The sequence below is a fragment of the Ricinus communis genome, chromosome 8 (assembly GCF_019578655.1).
Source record: "Ricinus communis isolate WT05 ecotype wild-type chromosome 8, ASM1957865v1, whole genome shotgun sequence".
Lineage (NCBI taxonomy): Eukaryota > Viridiplantae > Streptophyta > Magnoliopsida > Malpighiales > Euphorbiaceae > Ricinus > Ricinus communis.
In genome coordinates this window covers 10,695,159-10,718,327 of record NC_063263.1, presented here as the reverse complement: position 1 = coordinate 10,718,327, position 23,169 = coordinate 10,695,159, and the positions used below count along the sequence as shown (strand labels likewise).

The 23,169-nt window shown below is 35.7% G+C and overlaps 2 protein-coding genes and 1 long non-coding RNA gene across 6 annotated transcripts; 1 reads left to right on the top strand and 2 right to left on the bottom strand.

Moving 5' to 3' along the window:
• The first annotated feature begins 1,286 nt into the window (after positions 1-1,286).
• On the top strand, positions 1,287-4,245 carry LOC8282701 (glycerol kinase). 2 transcript variants are annotated; one of them, XM_025157064.2, is made up of 5 exons: positions 1,287-1,398; positions 1,479-1,625; positions 1,774-1,995; positions 2,535-3,495; positions 3,794-4,245. In XM_025157064.2, exons 2-5 carry the CDS (start codon positions 1,489-1,491, stop codon positions 4,037-4,039), a joined length of 1,566 nt encoding a protein of 521 aa, XP_025012832.2. In that variant the 5' UTR covers positions 1,287-1,398; positions 1,479-1,488; the 3' UTR covers positions 4,040-4,245. The 2 variants fall into 2 exon arrangements, with proteins under 2 accessions (XP_025012832.2, XP_002517681.2); XM_002517635.4 differs by having other exon boundaries at positions 1,319-1,625.
• Positions 4,246-4,684: 439 nt separating this feature from the next.
• Positions 4,685-8,118, bottom strand: LOC107261149. Of its 3 annotated transcripts, none has more exons than XR_007217032.1 (5): positions 7,783-8,118; positions 7,349-7,512; positions 7,121-7,195; positions 6,895-7,041; positions 4,685-6,761 (listed from the first exon to the last, which is right to left on the bottom strand). It is a non-coding gene; the product is annotated as an uncharacterized LOC107261149 (long non-coding RNA). The 3 variants fall into 3 exon arrangements; XR_007217033.1 differs by having other exon boundaries at positions 7,349-7,503; XR_001535108.3 differs by having other exon boundaries at positions 7,349-8,111.
• A 1,384-nt stretch (positions 8,119-9,502) lies between these two features.
• Positions 9,503-17,390, bottom strand: LOC8282699 (receptor-like protein 15). Its single transcript, XM_048378111.1, has 12 exons — positions 17,009-17,390; positions 15,777-15,932; positions 15,618-15,692; positions 15,330-15,485; positions 14,988-15,062; positions 14,728-14,874; positions 13,096-13,170; positions 12,862-13,005; positions 12,692-12,766; positions 12,488-12,562; positions 12,237-12,383; positions 9,503-11,821 (listed from the first exon to the last, which is right to left on the bottom strand). The coding sequence occupies exons 4-12, from the start codon at positions 15,412-15,414 to the stop codon at positions 9,630-9,632; spliced, it is 3,015 nt and encodes a 1,004-aa protein (XP_048234068.1). The 5' UTR covers positions 15,415-15,485; positions 15,618-15,692; positions 15,777-15,932; positions 17,009-17,390; the 3' UTR covers positions 9,503-9,629.
• Positions 17,391-23,169: the final 5,779 nt, after the last annotated feature.

Genomic DNA, 23,169 nt, shown 5'->3' with positions numbered 1-23,169 from the left:
ATAAATGGTAAATATTAAAACCATGTTATAAATCTTTGTAATTAAGTTTATATCTTATTAATTAGTAATATGAAAATTAATAATATTGAATTCTCTTTCTCTATGTATTATTTTATAACAATTGAGATAAAGATTGGAATATGATAGGGATCAAATTTTATCATCTCTCAAACTAATTCATTGCATTATTAATAAAAAAACCAATCAAATATAGGAAAAGATATAATTTTTATTCAGCTACAAAATGGGCTCATAATCATGGAGTTCTTCGGTGCATTTCAGCCCTACCGAATGCTCGTCATCCATTTGACTTTGTCACAATAATCGGACGATCCTCAACAATCCAATCCGCATTTTCTGTATCTACTCGCTATATCCACCTCACACGTGTAATACTATATAGATCTCTCAATCACGTCGCGAGTATCTTAGCGAGTAAGAACTAACTACTCGCGGCGGTCTCCCGTGAAGATGCACGAGTTCGCGGTGCGTCTTTGTCAAAGTCAACATGTCTGGTCGAATCATAAACTTCCAAGTGGCAAAAGGTGTGTCTAGTCAGCAAAGGCTGTTTTTAGCAAACCAAGAAATATGAATGATTACGCATTAATTAAAAAGAACGGTTTTGTCTTATTTCCCTAAATTATATTATATAATATATTTGGAAGGAAAGTTTCTTTTTATGGATCATATTTTAACAAGAAAAGAGTTTATTTTGCCATTGACAGCTAAAATTTAATTTGCTTCCCTTATTAATTTATGGATATTAATGTATTTGGAAAGAGCTTATTTATGTAAATCACATTCACAATTTTTCTTGATTTAGACCAACATTTGCAATGTCCAAAAATGTTCTATGATTGTTTCCCACCAAAAATATCTTAATTAACAATGTAAAGAATCAAATTAACATGTTTTCCTTATAATTAGTTAATGGGTTTTTCTTTCTTTAATCTAATATTATTGTTAAAACAATTTTATCTTACTATTAAATTAAATACATATTGGTTCAATTAAAAATGTTAAGTTAAGGATATTGATCACTGATCCCTTTTTTTCTTCTCTTAAAAACAGGACATTGATGACCAAATTAAGGAATAATTAATATGAATATCAGTACTTATCCATATGATATGATGATTGAGCAAATATTATCCATGTGGATAAAAGATAAAATATAATAATAAAATAGGATAATCCATTTGGGTAATTAATTTTTCTTTAATTCGGAAATTTTACAAAATAATTAATAGTAATAATAATAATAATAATTGAAATGGTAATATAATTAGTAACTAGGAAATGAATAAAAATGGATAAAATCTGGTCTTCCTTCCCAAGGCTATAATCTCTCCTAGTTTTCATCGTATGAGCATCATCATTCTTCACATCACTCCACAGGTACGTTTTCCTCTGTTTCTCTCTGAAAAACTCTCTCTCTCTCTCTCATAACCCAAAAGTCAAACAAACTTTTCTATTAGAAAATACAAAATGGCAAAACAGGAACCAGCTTTCATTGGAGCCATTGATCAAGGCACAACTAGCACCAGATTCATAATCTACAATCGCCATGCCAACTCTATTGGATCTCACCAGGTTGAATTCACCCAGTTCTACCCTCAAGCCGGGTATTATTTTTATCTCTTTCTCAATTATGAAGTCTCCTTCTTCTTATTCTTTTGGTGTTTATGGTTACATTATAGTATATGGTTATAGGTGGTTCTTTTTTTTCTTTTTTTCTTTTTCAAAGTGGGATTTTGTTGTTTGGTGCTGTAGATGGGTGGAGCATGATGCTATGGAGATACTTGAGAGCGTCAAGGTGTGTATGGCCAAGGCAGTGGATAAAGCTACTGCTGATGGACATAATGTTGATGGTTTATTGAAGGCTATTGGGCTAACTAATCAGAGAGAGACCACTGTTATTTGGAGCAAATCAACTGGTGTTCCTCTTTATAATGCCATTGTTTGGATGGATGTTCGTACCAGTTCTATTTGCAGGTAGCTTTTTCTTTCCTTTATTTGTTTGTCTTCTGTTTTTCTGATAATATTTTTAGAATGGACGATGATCTGGAATCTTGTGGTGCTTAACTTTAGTAAAAGGATGTTTCTTTTTTGGTTAATTATTTCCTGCTGTTGTTGACTATTATTAGTATACTCAACTTTGTGTTGTTTTGTTATTTTTGTCTATGTTTATGATTTGGGCTTTTCCTGGATTTGCAGTGTAATCAATGTTCAATTTTACTTTTTTTGGGAATATAGAAAGATACATATTTGCTTTATTTATCTCATTAATTGACACTTCTTCCCTCAAGTTCTGATTAGGAACTGGATTCCGAATTTCTTTTACTTATGATTATTAACAATATTTTGAATTCCACTATTTTCATGTTTGTATGTAATTTCTTTTTCTATTAATTTATCACCAAATTGGCTTTGAACTCTCACTGGTCCTGTTTGATTATTATTTTCAGTGACTGGAAAATACATGTTTTGACGTTCTTTGTTTCTCTTTCTTTATTTTTCTTTTCAACTCCTAGGAAATTGGAGAAAGAATTACCAGGTGGAAGGACTCATTTCATTGAGACTTGTGGTCTGCCATTAAGTACTTATTTCAGTGCAGTGAAGATACTGTGGTTGATGGAAAATGTTGATGCTGTTAAAGAGGCTATCAAGAAAGGGGATGCTCTGTTTGGAACTATAGACTCTTGGTTAATATGGAATTTAACTGGTGGAGTGAAGGGTGGCTTGCATGTCACTGATGTTTCTAATGCATCTCGAACCATGCTCATGAATATCAAAACCCTTGAATGGGATAAACCTACATTGAATACTTTGGGAATTCCTGCTGAAATTCTGCCCAAAATTATAAGCAACTCTGAGGTTATTGGAAAAATTGCAAAGGGGTGGCCAGTTACTGGCATTCCGATTGCAGGGTGTCTTGGAGACCAACATGCTGCAATGGTAGGACAAGGATGCAAAAGAGATGAGGCCAAAAGCACTTATGGGACTGGTGCTTTCATACTTCTCAACACAGGTGATCACATAGTTCCATCAAAGCACGGGCTTTTAACTACTTTGGCTTATAAGCTTGGTCCAAAAGCGCCTACCAATTATGCTTTAGAGGGTTCAATTGCTATTGCTGGAGCTGCAGTTCAATGGCTTAGAGATGGCCTTGAGCTAATTAGTAGTGCAAGTGAAATCGAGGAACTTGCCAAGCAGGTTGACTCGACTGGTGGTGTTTATTTTGTACCTGCTTTTAATGGACTGTTTGCCCCATGGTGGCGTGATGATGCCCGTGGGGTCTGCATTGGGATCACAAGGTATACTAATAAGTCCCACATTGCTCGAGCTGTGCTTGAGAGCATGTGTTTCCAAGTTAAAGATGTATTGGATTCAATGCACAAAGATAGAGAGGAAAAGCATAAGGACACTAAGAGGGAGTTCCTGCTAAGAGTAGATGGTGGTGCAACTATTAACAACCTCTTGATGCAGATTCAGGTTTGAGCTTGATGCATTTTTTTCTTATAGTATTTTATTCGTTACAGAAATCATTTCCTATTACTTTTGCATTATTCATAATTGTAATACGGTAAGGTAAGAGCTAGACTGGATTGAGAATTCTTTCATTTCAAATGCTGTAATCATTTTGAGATGATAAGCGGTTTGATCGGATTTTTTTTAAGCTGAATTGCAGTTTGCATTCTCTGTTTTTTTCGGTTTGATCAGTCTGATTCGGAGTTCTATCTTAAATATGTCGATTTAGAAACAATATCTTGTTTTCATTATTATTTTGCAGGCAGACTTGGTGGGACACCCAGTTGTGAGGCCAGCTGATATAGAAACAACAGCTCTTGGAGCAGCCTATGCTGCTGGTTTGGCTGTTGGGATTTGGACAGAGAAGGAGATTTTTGCTTCAGGAGAAAAGGCTAAGACAGATACCATCTTCTGTCCGAAATTAGATGAAGAACTGAGAAAGAAAAAGGTGGAATCTTGGTGCAAAGCTGTTGAAAGAACTTTTGGCTTGGCTGATCTTTCAATATGAAGCACATTCTAGTTTTCCTTAGTCGCCCTTCTCGTAGATTAACTCAGTTCTTCTTTGCTTAATTTTTCCAGTTTTTACGTTTAGTTCTATGTAGATAGAGTTCAATGATAATAATTGCTGATCTTGGATTGATTGTTCATGTGCTGATATTTTGTGCCTCAACGAACTGATGCATCTTTTAATATATTCTTCTGCTTCTTTTGATTGCTTGGTCGTCTTAGTAATTTTCTTTCCTGAATCCTTCTTTTTGTTTGCCTGCTAATAATTCTGCCTTTGTTGTTTATCATTAAATAGATTTTATATTCTTCTGAACGCTTCTGGTCTGTGTACAGTCTGCTTAGGGCAATTCTACCTCGTGAGGCTGACAAATGGACATATAATTATTATACGAGCCATAATGCAACCCGATTATCAATTCCTGCCATTCTCATTGTGACAGTTTTTATGTCAGAAATCATTGGAAACTCCCTACCTTTTATGTAGAGGCTAGAAAGTAAAAACTTTTACCATCCATATCAAAATTTATCAGGTTTTGGAAAAACCAAAGGAAAATTGATATTGAGCAATTTTTTGTATTATTGTAAGTTAAGTCTGCATTTCTGAACTTGACAAACCAGAGAACCAGTTAGGAAATAAGGAGATGAATTGCAAGCAAGCAATTATTTTTATTAGCATATATCAGTACAGGAAGTAACTTAAAGCACATGCATTTGCAGCAGCACATGATAGCTGATTATTCATGTCAGCCATTAATGTTTGACTGACCGAAAATAAAGAACAGCAGAGCTTATGAAGAGTGAGTAATCCAATGAGATAATGCTGCAAATTTTGAATCATTTCCTTGCAAGTATGGTGAATTGTGGCTTGATATCTGGAATGCTACCTGATAAATTGTTGTAAGCCACACTGAAGAACTTCAGGAAGTGGAGATTTGTTAGTTCTTGCGGGATTGCTCCGCTCAAGCTGTTGTAAGAGAGATCCAAGCTCTCAATTTGACTTGAGTTTGATAAAGTTCCCGGGATGGAGCCTGTCAAGTGATTTCGAGATAAGTTTACTGCGTTTATCCAATTTAGTTTTCCAAGTTCGCAAGTAATTTCTCCACTGAGTTTGTTGGAAGACAGATCCAATCCGGACCTAAAATCAAGAATGCCACCATTGTATGAATGAGACCTGCTTTCAGTGAGAAAACCGATCACGCCATCTTCATATGTATAGGCATCATTTGGATCATAAACTGTGTACTGCCCAAGCAGGAAGCTTACATAGACATAAATGTTCTCCTAAAATTTGAAGAAATGAATGGATAGTAATTCAATGCTTCGTTAAAGGTGATGTTGTAGAAGCATTGAGCTATGGAAGCAGAGAAAAAGTTGTTGGACAGATCCATCAGGGCTATATTGTTCAGTTTGCATAACTGACTCGGAATTGCACCACTCAGTTTATTTCCTTTCAACAGAAGAACATTTAAATTGGGTAGTGCAGTTATTGAATCAGGGATTTTTATTGATAAGCGATTCTCACTGATGTCTAATACAGCCAGCGTCGAAGAGTTGAGATATTGAACCTGTGAACTTGTTCCCTTGCAAATACAACCCCCATAAAGTTTTCACATTCAAGCAAGAAGGTATTGATCCTGTCAAATGGTTGTAAGAAAGGTCTAAAACGTCGAAGTTGAATGGAATCTCGCAGGGAAGTAAACCTTCCGGAAGGTTTATTGCTTCGCATGGCAAACGTCCTCAAATAAGTCATGTTGCTTATCCACTTTGAAATGCTACCGGAAATGTTATTGTTGCTAATATCCAATACGCCAAGTTGTGAGCTTCTCAAGATCACATTCGACAGAGATCCTGTAAACTGATTGTTGTCCAGGTACAAAAACTCTAACCATGTCAGGTTGAAATTTACTGAAAATATTCGACCATGAAATCCATTACCTGACAGTTTCAGAGTCTGCAACCTGACCAAATTAGCAACCACTTCTATAGGTATTTCTCCTGAGAAGTTGAAAGACATGTCCAGCTGCTCCAAGTAAAGCATGTCGCCAATTGAGGACGGGATGCTACCTTTGAAAGCGTTTTTGGAAAAATTAAAATAAATTCCATTGGGAAATATCTTCCCTATGTTCGGTTGAATTTTCCCGTACAACTGATTGTCTGATATATCAATCCACAGGTTGTTTCACTGCGAAGTGGTGGTAGAAGAAGCTGACCTACAAATGAATTATTCCTCAAAGAAAGAAATTCAAGTCTAGTATTTTTGCCGAGCAACCAGTCTATCCTTCCTTTCAAATTGTTGTGAGCAAGATTAAGAACTCTCAACTCATGCCGCTGAAAGAGGAACGTAGGAATAATTTTGGAGAACTTGTTCAAATTACAGTTAGGTAGTAGAAGGACCTTTAATTGAAATAACGAATTCCAACTTAAATATTCAGTTTCAACTTCAAAGTTGTCTTTATCGTTCACAATCTGAACCACCTCAAGTCTGGAATGATTAGAGAATGAGCTGAAGGAGAATACACCTTCAAATTGATTATGACTGAGATCAATGTACTGGAGTGATGTTAGGCCTGCTACCATAGATGAAGAAATTTTTCCTGAGAATTTGTTTGCAGATAGATCTAACAGTCTAAGAGATGTCAAATTGCTTAAGCATGGGGGAATAGTCCCTAGGAATGAGTTCTGACTAAGATCTAGCTCTTCAAGTTTCTGCAGTTGACATAACCCTGAAAACAGAAAGAGAAATTGAGTTCTAAGCAGCTTCACTAATCTTTTCTTTCCCCTCATTTCACTGAAACAAAATTTTCATCATGAAAGAAAGAAGAAAGCTTCAAAAAGAGTTTTTCCATGGAATATTACCTTGAGTTGGTCAAGAGCCATTGAGATAATTATTTGACAGAGTTAAAGCCTTGAGAGATGATAGATGCTCTATGTTTGACGAAATGCTGCCAGTGAATTCATTCCAGCTCAAGTCTAAAATCTCCAAGCTACTGAAACTGGCTAAATCTAACAAGAAATATACAAAATACTTTAGAAATGGCAAAGGATTAACTGGAATAGAAACTTGATGAAAAGAATTAATTACAATGAATTGGCAGAGTTCCATTCAGCTGATTGAACTTCAGATTAAGTACCTTCAAGTTACTCAGTGCCGCAAGATCTGTTACATGGGTGAATTATAAAGCATCAATTAGCTGAATATTAAAGGGTTCATCTGCAGCCAATTAATTAATATTGCCATTAAAAGAATCTTGTTAAAATCTATTTTCTCAGAAACCAAGCAATAAAACGCCAAATTTGCATATGCACGTACCTGGGTTAGATAGTGAACCTGTGATAACATTAGATTGCAGGAATAAAGATTTGAGGGCTGAGAATTCATCAACACCTTAAATACTTCTTTGTCAAGATACTTCCAGCTCAAGTCTAAATGCTCTAGCTTGTTCAGTTCAGACAAACTTTTGGAATCTGAAAATTCTTAGAGACATCAAATTGTATTTAGAATTAAATTCTCAGAACGTCAAAAAATAATAAGAAAAGGGTATCTACTGCTTCATTGTTATTTATTTATTATGGATATAAACAACAGAGTATCTATAAATTAAAGTGACTGCAAAAAAGAAAAAAAAACCCAAAAAATATAATAATATCTTCATAGTCGATGAATTCAGCAATTGCATTATATGACAACTTAAGGCTTCTAAGCTCCTTTAAAATGGTGGGATAGAGAAATATTAAGGTACCAACCACTCATATCATCATAATTCGGCCTTGTTTCATTAAGACAAAGGATGATCACGTGACCTCCGGTGGAGTCACACGTGAGTCGCTCCCAACTACAGCAGTAGTAGTCCATGAAGGCAGAAGCAGGTCTGCATTATAATCTTCATTAGACAGGACAGATGCTTTAAAATCTAAGAGAGCCAACCTCTCTTCTTGAAAGCAACCAAAGTGTCCATTCATTTGAAGTGAAACTATGAATCCCAACAAGAAACACTTCACCATAAACCGGTCCATTTACAGATGCGGATATGGGATTGGACTTATATGTGCTAAAGGTCACACTGCTCAGCTTGTACATTTATAATTATCCAAATCCTGTGGACAGAGAGTGGCTTGAAGCAGTGGCTATGCCAACTTGACAAATACTTATAATACTTCCATATTTCTGCATCCGTCGTTTCTGTCAAATACTTATAATAAAATCCGAAAAAATATAATTTAACCGTGATATCAAATTTGAAATTTGAATATGTAGCTGCATGATTTTCCATCCGTAAAAATCCTACTCAGCATATTCTAGATAAACTCTCTTTTTATATATATATCTGAATTTTTTTTTATTTGCATTTAGAATATTTAATTTTATTTATTTTACTATGCATATTAAAAATTTTATATTCCGATGTTTATATATTTATTAGATTATAAATTTATTAGCGGGATGTGTTTTATGCCTTATTTTCTATATAAATATAATTAATTTATATGTCACATCGTATTAAATGTTATTTTTATGTATATCTGTATAGTGATGAGAATGAACTACATATAGCAAGAGTGAAGCAATAATGCCTTATAAGACTATTTTAGTTGACTGAAGTCTTCTTCTATAATTAATTTTAAATTACCACCAAAGGATGTGGTTGATAATGAGGCTAATGAGAAATTATGGATCGGGTGCAATTTCATGTCTTTCAAGTATAATATTTTATTAGTTTTATCAATTTTTTTTTTTTGAGTTAATAGGCTATTATCTTGAATATATTAACTTTTTTTTTTTCAATTTTCTTTTGGGATAAAAGTTTTCGTATTATTGATTAAACATTAATTTTTATTTTCTTATTATTATAATTAATAATTACCATACCAGCTCCAATGATTTCGTAGCAGCGCATATAAAAATATCAAGTAATCAAAAGATGGAGAAAAAATTAATATATTCAAAATAATCAAGTATTAATTAACAAGAAAAAAACGAAAAAATATAAAAATTTAAGCTAAAATTAATGAATTATTAATAAAATAATTATAATATAATAATAAAATAAAAACATTAAGATATGTAATTATATATAAAAATGTAAATATAATAATACAGTAAACAAATATCACAACAATTAACTATTAAATAAAAAATTATATTACAATAATTTAGTATTATATAAACAACAAAAATAAAGTAAATATATATTAAATAAAAAATTCAAAATATTAAATCAGTGTAAGATTATCAATTAAAATATAATCCTATAAAAGGAATGATCAAAGTCTCTATTTTGGTTGGGCTTATATAACATATATTGATGGAATGGATAATTAGGAGACAAATTATACACAAGGTAATCATGCTCTCAGTTCTTTATGACATAAATAATGCATAACAGATCTAATTGTTCAGAGCATAGAATACAGAGTTGATTTCTGTACATTACTCTTTGTTACTTGACCAGATGCAAACACTTTCTTGGAGAACCAAATGTGATGCCATGGTATTGTCAAGCATGATTTGATCATGGTATCAGTTCATTTACATGTACAGAGTAAAATGTTGTCCTGAGGCAATACTGGAAACAGGATTGTTTGTAAGACAGTCACCCACATATTTTTGCTGATGACTTTTGAAAAATACTGGAAACAAAGAAATAGCATGAATACATACAATCCTCAATGAAATAGAACAACTTTCGTCGCCAATACGGGTTGATGTAGAGAAGAGCTAAGAAACCGAGCAAGAACATCACATATGCAGCAGTAAAACTTCCTTTGAAGACCAAAGGATCGATTTCATACCATTTCTCTTCACTTGAATCGGAGAATGCTGTTGGCGGCTCAATCACAGCACTGCAGCTTTTCTCTAATGGAGTTCCACACAGGAATGGGTTTCCTTCATATATGTTATTTTCAAATGTTCCAAATTGTGCTTTTTTCTCTGGTACTCTGCCTGACAGGTTGTTGTGAGCCACAGAGAACACTTGGAGAAAATTTAGACTGATCAATGCAGAAGGGATTTCTCCACTTAAATTGTTGAAAGAAAGATCCAGGCTTTCTATTTGGCTCAGGCTTGAAAAGGTACTTGGGATGGAGCCTGTCAACTGATTGTGGGATAAGTTTAAAGCGTGTATCCAGCTTAGTTTTCCTAGTTCAGATGGTATCTCACCAGTTAGGTGGTTACATGACAAATCCAGTCCAGACATCAAATCAAGAATACTTCCTGTGTATATATTGGCCCTGGTTTTTGTAATAAACTCAACTTCAACTTGTTTCACGATATCAATGTCTTTCTCATGGATGATCTCCCGCTGCAAAAGACTCTCAAAGTTATATATTGTAGACCTAGGTATTGGGACTTCGAATGACTCTCCAAGTATAGAGACATATTCCTTTATGCTCCCAAAAGTGATATTACTAAAGCAATGGGGTATTGATCCAGAAAATGAGTTATCGGAGAGATCCAACATGCTTATATTATTAAATTGACATAGTTGATCAGGGATCAGACCACTGAAAAGGTTCCCCCTTAAAAGCAGAACTCTCAGATCAGAATAAGCCACAACTGAAGTTATAATTTCACCAGTCAAGCAATTATTTTTGAGGTTCAGAGTCAGCAAATTTGAGGAGTTAAACAATGTCCTTGGGATCGAACCTGTGATTTTGTTTCCTTGCAAGTTGAGATGATATAGATATGATAAGTCACAAGATGGTAAAGGGCCCGAAATTGAGTTGTAGGAAAGGTCCAAGATAAACATAACTGAAGCTAGCAGTTCACAGGAGATTTTTCCTCTGAAGCCGTTATCTCGCATGATGACTGCAGAAAGTGACGAGTTGTTGCCGAAGCTAGGAATCTCACCAGACATGTAATTGCCACTGATGTCAATGTTATATAGGACGGATGATTGTGAAATCGAATTTGGTAGAGTTCCGGTGAAGCTATTTTCACTTAGTTGCAAGGACATCAATGATATACTTTGGTTGAGATTTGGTATTTGGCCACGCAGTCTATTGTTCGATAGCTTCAAAACAACCAATTGGGAACAATTTACTGCAAACTCGCCTGTAACTTCTCCTGAGAAATTGTTGCTAGATAGATCTAAAAACAACAAATTGGGCATGTTGCGAACTGGGGAAATACTACCAGTAAAAGCATTTTCAGAAACATTAAGGGCCGATACCTTTGGTAGAACTGCCCCTATATTTTCTTGAAGCTGCCCATGGAAGTAATTCTCTGAGATATCCATCTGAAAAATGTTACTACTAGAATTGGGTGACAAATGAAACTGACCAAATAAAGAATTATTTCTAAGACTCAGGAAGTCCAAATTGATGTTGTTTTCCAGCAACCACTTGGGGAATATTCCGGTCAGGTTGTTGTGAGAGAGATCAGCTATCCTGAGATCAAATTGGTGAATGAGAAACTCTGGAAGCTTGTTCAAATTACAGTTTGTTACCGCAAGAATAGTTAACTGAAATTTGGGAAGCCAACTTGAGTATCCAGTTTCAACTTTCAGCTTACTATTACCGCATCCAATCATCAGTACTTTGAGGTTGGTGTGATTAGCAATTGAACTGAAAGAGAATGCGCCCTCAAAATGATTATGACTGAGATCAATGTATTCAAGGGATGCAAGGGTAGGTACCAGAGATGAATATATCTTTCCTTCAAGTCGGTTAAATGAGAGGTCTAACAGTCTAAGAGATGTTAAGCTGCTGAGACAAGATGGAAGAACTCCACTAAGGTTATTCTGACTGAGATCCAACTCTTGAAGGTTCGTCAATTCACAGAAACCTACAATATAGTAATTTACAAAGTCAATCTTCACGAGTTTTCAGCTAGAGAATTGCATGTACACTATGTTTGGGATAGGAGAGAAAGGGGTTTCAGAGATATAAAACTATTCTCAGGCCTCATTTTACAGCTTAAGCTTTTGGGTGGAATAGTTCTTTGATATAATATCGGGGTTTCTATAATTGAAAGGTCTAGAGTTCATAATTTAATATTTTAGTACAAGGACGAATGTGTTAGAGATATAAAACTATTCTTGAAATCTCACCTGACATCTTAAATTTTTTTGGATGGCATAATTTTTTTGAGCAGGGGAAGAAAATATAACTTTTTCCCTTTGAGCAGGTGGTAACTGTAGATCGCTTTGAGCAAGTGCTAATTATAGATAGTGATGAAAGATTAAGAACCTGAAAAGTACCTTTTGGGGGTAAAGATCCATTAAGCTTGTTGTTGGCCAGTGATAATGCTTTGAGCGAAGCCATACTCCCTATGGACGGAGAAATATGTCCAATTAACCGGTTGTTACTCAAATCTAGGATTTCTAAGCACTTCAGAGTTGCCAAACCTGCCAAAGTAAATTAGAAAAGTGGGGTTTCTTAAATAACTTCATACACTGTTATCTTTATAGTATAAATATATGAAAAAGTTGCTTAATTCAGCTATCCTTGCCTTCAATTTGAAGGGTGCCCGTAAGTAAGTTGTTCTTCAAATTTAGAATCTTCAAGTTGCTTAATCTCGCTAATTCTGCAACCAAAGAGAACGAAACTCAAATAAAATTGATGCAAATTAAATTAGAAATCTAATGAATTTGCAAATTTTTTTAAGTATTAATCTATTTTATGTGCTAATAATTTCTTTTCACTCTCTGTGTACCTTCTATTGGTAGGGAACTATTAAGAAGATTAGTGCTGAGGTCCAGATTTTCCAAATTTTTCAAGTTAGTTAGCTCTGTAACAAAAATGGAAAGCATAAATAAAGTGAGTGAAAAATAGATAAATTTTGAATTTCATAAAACAAGTAACTAATATTAGAAATGTACGTACCGTCTGGAAAGGCTCCTTGCATCAAATTAAGACTAAGATCTAGAGTTTTAAGAGATGTGACTGCCCCCAATGATTGTAGAACACTATTCATGAATCGGTTTCCAGCAAGTTTTAAGGTCTCCAACTTCTTAAATTTTGATAAACCTTAAAAATGAAGTAATCCAATCAGTAGTTATCTGTAGTAATTAACTAAGAGACTATATTATTATATTCATATTACTTTATTTTAAATACCTTCTGATTTTATGGAGCCATTGAAGTTGTTGAAGCTTAAATCTAGAAGTGTTAGGTTTCTGAGAGCTGCTAATTCTGCATTCATAACAAAGGAATGAAATTCAAGACAAGGAACTGAATAATCTTAAATTGTTTGCATGGAATCATAAAATCAAAATTTCAATATTTTCTTTTTTTAGGCAAGAAAAGAAAGAAGATTAGCCCACAAATACAAAAATGCTATTATTTATGCCCCCTAAAATGTTGATAATAGGCAATCAACTTTGACTTTAACTTCTTGGCCAATTAGCCCACGACTTATATAATATAACTAATTATACTCCAATTTTGTTAATAATTGTGAAATTATACTCTTTTTTCTCCGAGTTACAAATGAAGGAGGGAGACTCGAACTTGAGATCTAGCTCAAATTGAGATATGCATTTATTGTCAGTCTGTTGTATATACACTATTTTTTTTCCATTTAATTAATTAACCACATTGTAGAAGTTAGGAACTAATTATGCTATAAAATCATTAGGTTAATTATCCAACATGTACAAATTTAGAGGGCCAATTGATATTTAAGTCTTGTAGCTCTCTCTAAAGATTTAAAGAAAATATTGCCTCTAGTCAACTAAACAAGAGAAATGATATTAATCATGCATGAAAAAGAAAAAACTTTGCAGCCAATCAAGTCGTAGCCTAGTTGATCTTTTACACTTGTTAAAGCATATAGGAAGAAATGAGAGAAGCTCGAGTTCAAGTTTTTTCATCTAGTATTGCATGATTTATCACTTATATGATGAGAGTCGTTAAAAGAGGAGCCGAGTGTAGGCCAACACTATTATTCAGCCCTTGAGACTCATATAAAGTAAGGAAAGAGAGAGTTTCTAAAAATTTGGACTATGGCAGCTCGAGAGTGTACATGGATAATGCAGCTTATGAGGATATTCATCAAACTATTAATTACTTGGTGCAATTGCATTATGATAATTAGTCAGCTATTCACTTGACAGAAAATCCAGTGTTTCACGCAAGAACCAAACATATGGAAGTACATTATTACTTTGTACGAGAAAAAGTCTTGTGTGGAGAGATAGAGATAAAGTATATCAAGACTGAAGATCAAGTTGCATATATTTTTATCAAAGGAATTAGTAGTGCAAAATTCGAGAATTTCAGATAACAACTTAGTATGGTGAGTAGGCATATATTAAGAGAGAGTAGTCAGTGAGGGGAAGTGCTGAAAATCACCTCCTCCCTCTCTCTTTAAAATTCTAGAGAATTTTCTCTAGAATTGTCTATAATTAAAAAAAGAAACTGATGTAGTAAAAGTCAGCAATGTACTGACTTTGTGCAAGTATAAAAGGAGCTAGGCTCCTTGTGTGTGTGTGCAGTAAGTGTGAAGAAAAATAAATATAAGTAAGGTGTGTTCCCAAATGAGTGAGTGCATAATAAATTGTAGTGTGTCCAAAGTGAGTGATGTGGATGTAGAATAAAATTTGTACTAAAATTTTTATAATAAGTTCTCTTGTGCAATAAAGTCCTCCTCTCTCTCGTCCCTTTATTCTACAGCTTATACCAAATGCTACACATTATCAAGATCAGTACCAATTGAACAATCTAAATATAAATGCAGAAATTTGATACCTTCAACTGGAAAGGTTGCTTGAAATTTGTTGCCAGCAAGACTTAAACTTTCAAGTGTTGTGAAAACACTTAGGAAAGGCAGGATATCGTCGTTAAATTGGTTAAAATCTAGAATCAGCTTGGTTAATTTCTTGAACCTGAAACAATCTGCAGTCATATATTAGACCATGATCCATGACCCACATACTGAAAAATTAGAAGAAAGTTCAAAATCCATAATTGAACTATTAACAAATAAACAAATTTGTGATGTAGGTTACCTCTGACAATTGGAGGGTCACTAAAGGCATTTACGCTCAAATCCAACATCTCCAAGTTTTCAAGAGTACCTAATTCTGAATAAGGAGAAAAAGAAAAAAAAAAAATGACGACCTATTTTAAATTTTAAACTTTTGTTCTATTTTTAAGACTTTTTTTTTCTTAAAGAAAATATTAGTTTTTTCAAACTTTAGAAAGAATATAATTTTAAAAACATTACCACAATATAGAATATAATTCTAAAAACATTACCAAAATATTTTACAAAAAGCAATAAAAGATTGGCTCAGAATTACTAAATAATTACTAAGTAAATAAAGGACCGTAATACAATTGTACAGTACCTTTACAAGGAAATGATCCCCTTAATATATTACCACCAAGGCTTAGATTCTGGAGGGTTATGAGCTGGCTAAGTGACGAAAGCATGCTATTGTCAAAACCATTGCTATCGAGCCTTAATTCCACCAATTTTTTCAATGTTGACAGTCTCTCAAATCCTGCAAGAAAATGATTACATATCTAAGGCCTCGAGCTTTAGCTACAATTAGTAAATCAAGATAATTTTTTAGTGCAGTGAGAAAAACAGTTTGTCAAGCTATAAGTTCCTGAGGCTTATTCTGTTTGCATACCTTGCAGTGGCAGGGACCCATATCGATAATTACCGGTCAGGTCCAAGGTTTCCAAGTTGTTTAACGCAGCCAATTCTGCGCAAAAATAAATAATGAATCAAGGAAATGAGGACATTGCAAGGTTCATCAAGGTGGTGTCGCCTGTACTTTAAAGTGTACCTCTGGCTGGAGAATACCCTTCAAATCTATTGTGCTGAAGATTTAGAATCCTTAGGGATGTGAGTAAACCCAAGGACTGTAAGATGTTGTTGTCGAATGTATTGGATCCTAGATTTAACACTTGCAAGTTTTTCAAAATGGATAACTTATCAAAACCTGCAATAGAATATTATGCTCTTCAGTTCATATCATGATTTCTTGTTCAAATCAATAGCTAACAGCTACGTATATTTCTTTGGGTTCCTCAACTACTAAGATTGTAGTTAAGGGTCGAACAATTGTCGAGCTAAATCAAAACATTTTGCAGGAAAGTAATTCTTTCTATTGTATTATAAAAGTGAATTTTACAATAAGATTGTTAACTATATGTATGTTGTTGAAGGAATAGGAAAAGAAGCTGGTCTCAGAGGCTGCACAAGCAACCTAGCTTGTGCATACCTATCATCACAGACCTCTGGGTAAAAAGGAGCAACCTTTCCTGCTGTGCAGGAAAGGTCACTTCAACCATTTCCCCTAGCAGAAAGAGCTGTTAGGCAGGCAACCGTTGCAAAATCCTTGTCAATACAACATCTCTGTATATATACCAACATATTCATGTAAAGAAACTCAGAATTCTTAGTTTTCAATATATCACAATCTTCATTGCTCTTTTCACATGGTATCAGAGCCTGGTTTTCACCAGTAACCATCATCTACCATTTTTTTTCAAAACAAAAATCCCAGCCATGTCTCAAAATGAAAAATTAACCAATATCATTCTCAAAGGCAACTCCAACTATTTCGAATGGTCCAAAACTGTGTATATTGCCCTCAGTGGCAGAAAAAGGTTGGGATTCATTACGGGAACAAAACCACGGCCAAAACCAGAAAGGCCGGAAGCCCCAACCGAGAAAGAAATTGACAGAATAGAGGAATGGCAGACATCTGACCATTTGGTCATGTCTTGGCTCACAAATACTATGGAGCCCCAAATATCCCGTTTCTGCATCCTGATGGAATCATCAAAAACAATTTGAGAAAAAATGCAAAGCCTTTACGGCCAACAACACAACTTTGCTCACATTTTCAGACTCAAACATGAGTTAGCTCAAATCACGCAGGGTACCAAAAATTCATCACAATATGCAACCGAAATTCTCACTCAATGGGAAGAGTTGCAGAACTACATTCCGCCTTCAATCGACCCACAAGAAATTCAAAAAAGGAACGAACAAGATTTGGTATATACTTACCTTGGAGGACTAGATCCAAGCTATGAAAGCTTGAGATCGCAGATTCTCCTCACAACCGAGCTTCCCCGAATCGACGAAGTCATCGCCAGTGTTCAGCGCGAAGAAACGCGGAGGAACACCATGAGCAGCTCCTCCCCCCCGCAACACACAGACAACCACGCCAACAACGCACGATGCGAAGGCGCTCGTCCGCGCGGAGGGCCAAGCAGCGCGCGCTGTGACCACTGCCAACTGCAGGGTCACACCCGCGAGGCGTGTTGGCACATCCACCCGCACTTGCGGCCTTCACGAGCGCGGGACGGCGGCGCTGTGCGAAGAGGGGGACGAGGAGAACGGAGAGGGGGCGGCGGCAGGAGAGAGGAAAATTGGAAAAGAGAGAGAATGGGGGAAAGGGATATAGGGTTAGGGATATATGCCGGGTCAGGTATCTTTAATCAAACCCAACCCAACAGGCCAGGCCCTTCCATACTTCGGCCCATTTCAGTCATCGGCCCAACAGTCTTTGTGGGCTTCTCAGGCCCAACAAACTGCGGCCCAGCCGACCCAGCCAGCCTAATCCGACCCAGCCTACTCGGCCCAGTCTCCTAACTCGGCCCATCAGCCTTCTCAGGCCCAAATGGCAGACATATTGGCCCAACTCCAGGCCTTGGTCCAGCAGCCCAGCCGGTTCGGTTCAAACCCATCGATGGGTCAGGTTCGGTCCAACCACTATTAAATTTATCTCATAAATGCCATAATACTTGGATTATTGATTCTGGAGCCAGTGATCACATGACTTGGGATCCCACCTAATTACAAAAAATTCACTCTATCAATGATTCTCATCATGTGACAGTTGCTAATGGAAACAAAGTCAAAATTCAAGGATATGGCACTACAAATTTACTTCAGTCAAATATACATGATATTTTATTATTGCCCGATTTTAAATCTAATCTATTATCTGTAGGCAAAATTACTCGCGATTTAAATTGTAATATTATTTTCTTACCATCTTCGGTCATGTTTCAGGATCGAATTTCCGGGAAGACGATTGGTGAAGGACAATTACATAATGGTCTTTATTATCTGCATAACCCTTCCAAGGCCTGTTTTGTGTCCGCCAATTCGTCCCAAGATATGCTTATGCACCAAAGACTTGGGCATCCTTCTGATATTATTTTAAATAAATTATTTTGTTCCAAATTAAATTCTAGCAATTGTGATGTGTGTAAATTTTCAAAACATACGCGGCTCCCTTTTTCCTTGTCATCTACTGTGTTTGAAAACGCTTTTGATTTAATTCATTCTGATGTTTGGGAACCCGCTCCCGTTACTGCCTATAATCATTTTCGTTATTTTATCACATTTATTGACGATTACTCTCGCACCACCTGGATATATTTATTAAAAGGAAAAAATGAAGTTTTTTCTCGTTTTCAAGATTTATTTCATTTCATAAAAAATCAATATGATGCAAAATTAAAAAAATTTCGCTCCGATAATGGTACGGAGTACGTAAATCACAATTTTTCCGCTTTCTTTAAAAATCATGGTATCATACATCAAACCACTTGTGTTAATACCCCCGAGCAAAATGGAGTGTCTGAATGCAAAAATCGACATCTTCTCAATGTCTCGCACTCTTCTTTTTCAGCATTATGCTCCTTCTAATTTTTGGTCGGATGCCCTGTTAACTGCAGCCTACCTCATAAATCGCCTCCCTACTGCCACCTTAAAAAATCTCAGCCCTCTAGAAGTTCTAAAAAATCGAAAAATAGATCTTGGTCACCTCCGAGTTTTTGGATGTGTTTGTTATGTTCATATCAAACGCTCACATAAACTCGACAAAAGCTCAGTCAAGACCATCTTTTTAGGCTATTCCTCCACCCAAAAAGGGTACAAATGCTATGATCCTTTCAACCACAAAACCTATGTTTCTCGTGATGTCACCTTTGTGGAAACCGAACCCTACTACTCACCCTCCACCACTGTTCCCTTCCCCTCTCCTCCGTGTCAGCCTTTATTTCCACTTAACTTTGACTTCTCTCTTAGCAGCTCTGAACAAGGCTATCCGCCTCAGGGGGAGTCTCCGACTGTCTCAAGGCCGCTTCCTTCAGGGGGAGAAATGCAGCCTCACGAAGAAGAAATTGCCTTGAGAAGATCAACTCGCCTATCCAGACCTCCTGTAAAATTTAGAGACTACGTGTCTCATTCGGTAACATATCCAATCCAAAAGTTCATTTCTTACAATGTCTTATCTAACCAATATCGCAACTATCTTTGTCAGATCTCAAAACACGCTGAACCCACAAGTTTCTACGAAGCCAACACCGACCCTAAATGGTGTAAGGCTATGGAAGAAGAACTTCATGCCTTAGAGAAAAATGACACCTGGAGTATTGTTCGTCTCCCAAAAGATAAAAAACCTGTGGGATGCAAATGGATATACAAGATCAAGTATAACAGTAATGGAACTATTGAGAGATACAAGGCCAGACTTGTAGCCCGAGGCTTCAATCAAACTTATGGAGTTGACTATCAAGAGACATTTGCTCCAGTGGCCAAGATGAATACAGTCAGAATCCTCCTCTCAATAGCAATTAATCAGGGCTGGAGCCTATTTCAAATGGATGTCAAGAACGCATTCCTACAAGGTAATTTAGAAGAAGAAGTTTACATGAAACTACCTCCTGGTCATAAGTCAGCCTCAGACACATCCATGGTATGTAAGCTAAAGAAGGCTATCTATGGCCTAAACCAGTCTCCGAAGGCATGGTATGCTAAACTCAGTCGTTTTTTATTAAGCATTAATTTCAGCAAATGTGAATGACTCATCTATGTTCGTCAAAAACACTCTTAATCTCACCATTGTTGTCTTAGTATATGTTGATGATATTATAATAACAGGAAATGATGATCAAAGTATAGAGGATGTCAAACAAAGTCTGAAACGAGAATTCAATATCAAAGATCTTGATCAATTATCATACTTTCTAGGCATAGAAATGGCAAAATCCAATAAGGGGTTAAACCCTCGACCTTTTGAAAGAAACTGGAAAAATAGGTGCCAAACCAGCCTTCACCCCTATTGAAACCAAAGTTAAGCTCAACTTAGAAGATGGAGACCTCCTAACTAACATAGGGCACTATCAGCGCTTGGTAGGAAAACTGATTTATCTTATTGTCACTAGACCTGACATTTCATTTGCAGTTAGTGCAGTAAGCCAGTTCATGCATGCCCCTCGCACCAGTCATCTAGAAGCTATAGATCGAATCCTCAGATATCTCAAGGGAACTCCCGGACAAGGAATCTGGATGAAAAAGAACAATACTACTAACATAGTTGGTTTTTCTGATGCAGATTGGGCTGGAAGTTGTGACAGAAAATCAACCACTGGTTACTGTGTCTTTGTAGGAGAAAACTTGGTAACATGGAAAAGTAAAAAACAAAGTGTGGTGGCCAGATCAAGCGTCGAAGCTGAATACCGTGCAATGGCTTCCACCGCAAGCGAACTCATTTGGATCAAACAAGTCCTCAAAGACATGAAAGTTGCAAGTAAAGGACCAATGCAAATGCATTGCGATAATCAAGCTGCTCGACACATCGCATCAAATCCCGTGTTTCACGAACGAACCAAGCACATTGAAGTTGATTGTCACTTCATTAGGGAGAAGGTTCAAAAGGGAGAGATTGAGACTCCCTACATCAAAAGTCAAGACCAGCTGGCAAACATATTCACAAAAGCTCTTGATAAGCAGAATCATCATACAATCCTCCGCAAGATGGGTTCTATAAACTTACTCGAACCCACCTTGAGGGGGAGTGTTGAAGGAATAGGAAAAGAAGCTGGTCTCAGAGGCTGCACAAGCTAGGTTGCTTGTGCAGACCTATCATCACAGACCTCTGGGTAAAAAGGAGCGACCTTTCCTGCTGTGCAGGAAAGGTCACTTCAACCATTTCCCCTAGCAGAAAGAGCTGTTAGGCAGGCAACCGTTGCAAAATCCTTGCTAATACAACATCTCTGTATATATACCAACATATTCATGTAAAGGAACTCAGAATTCTTAGTTTTCAATATATCACAATCTTCATTGCTCTTTTCACATATGTAGACTAGAGTCCACATCCCTTATTTGTAGATAGCTATTTCCTGATAAATAATTTTTAGCAACTGCTTATCGGTAGTTACCTATTTTGATTCTTTAGTACATTAAGTTATTACACAAGGTTAACTTATCCATTGTAAATGGACCCAACTCCATTATATTTAGATGTGGAAAAGTCGCAAACAACAGACTTGTTTACTATTGCTTTTTTCTCTAAACTATTTTGTAAATATTTTATTTTTGAAGAATAGAATAAGAAAATTAGAAAAGAATTATTTTTCATTTCTTTTCTGAAAATTGGTTTTGATGTGTTAAGAAATGAATTATAATATGCTTAATTTAAAAACTGAAGAGCAAAACAATAACAAAAAATAAGAAAAAAAAATATTAACTTACATATTTAGCATATGATAGTAAATGTAAAGTCTTAAATTTAAATTCCCTGTCTTTCGTTTGTAACTAAAATAAATAGAGTCCAAATTGAGAAAAATAAAATAAAAGGCACAACATAATTAGATTATTCAAATTGTTAGGGTAAGGAAGTACCATGATCCTCCAGGCAACCAGAAAACCAGTTTTTGGACAAGTCCAAATAGCGCAGCTCTTCAAATGGAAGAAACAAGGACATGTTTACAAACCAAAGTTCCTGCTTTTCAAGAATTTGATTGTATTCCAATAGGCTAGTATTGTTGAGAGAGAGCTCCACCACTCGACCCGTGGTGCTGTTACACTTGACTCGTACCCAGTTGCAGCAGTCACTCCACGGATCGGCAATCCATGAAGAGAAAACATGGTCTGTCCTAACACCGTTTACCTTAAGATATGCCTTGATATCTAACAGGCTTAATCTCTCTTCCTTTAAGCAACTCTGGTACCCACTTAAGGATACTACAATCATCAGCACCCACAAGTTGTAATATGCTGTTAACTTCTCCATTTGCATAGACAGTATTTGTTTTCTCTCTTCTTCTTTTTTTTTCTTTGAGACACAGAGACGATGCAGTCGTCAGCTTGTTATTTATATTCAATTGATCGGACATATCACAAGATATTTTTCTACTTGTCTTTTAATTGATATTTGTGTAACCCGACATGGCCGTTCATATTTAAGGATGGATGTTGACATTTTATATCAAACAGATAAAGTTAGCTATTGGGAATCAAAGATCTACCTTATAGCTCCAAACAACGTAGAAATTAGTTTCTACAAGGTCAAAGATCAGAGGGAGAAACTTCAGACAGGCCCCTCAACTTGCATTGAACTACTTGGGCCCTTCGTTTTTTTTTTTTTTTTTTTTTTCTATTCCCAGTAGGAAATTTTCTAAAAACAGAAATGGCCAACCAGGTCGCTCTGTTACTTTAGCTCAGACGTGTATTTATTTGTGTTGATTTATGGCTCCAAACATAGCTTGAGAGGCATTCTATTTTTCTTACTAGGAAGTTTGGTTTCTAAAATCCATTTTTAGGGGTTAAAAATTAGATCTGTTCTGAAATCAATTAGTTTCTTTAAGGTGAATTTTCAGCATATGAAATGGTAGCCATAAGGGTGATTGTGGTGCAGCGATGAGTGGCTAAAATGGTAGTGGATTTCGTACTGGTTCATTTGAAAGAATAACAAGATTATTTGGGTCACATTATATTCTATATCAGCATACTGAATTCTAATTAGTGGATGTTATAGGACTTGTCACCATAAATTAATTATTATTAGTGCTGGTATTATTTAATATTGAAACATAGTTAGTTAAGAAGTAGCCTGGGAAATGACAATAACAAGAACCCAAGTGGTCCGGCGACCATAATGGAGAGGGTCCTGTTCGGACTTTTTCCAAAGATCATGCAAATTTCCACTTGAAAAAAATCACTCAGGTGTCAGGACCGACGACTTGGAAAGTCAACCAGACTTTGAAATTGTCATCACTAAGATTCCAATAAGACCCGCTTTGCGCATGTCCCGTGAAGCCAGTTTTGACACGGCAATGCTTTTCCAAATTTTTTTAATCTTTTATATATAATTTTATTTCAAACGAAAATTATATGATTTTATCTTAATTCATTAGAAAAATGAGTTC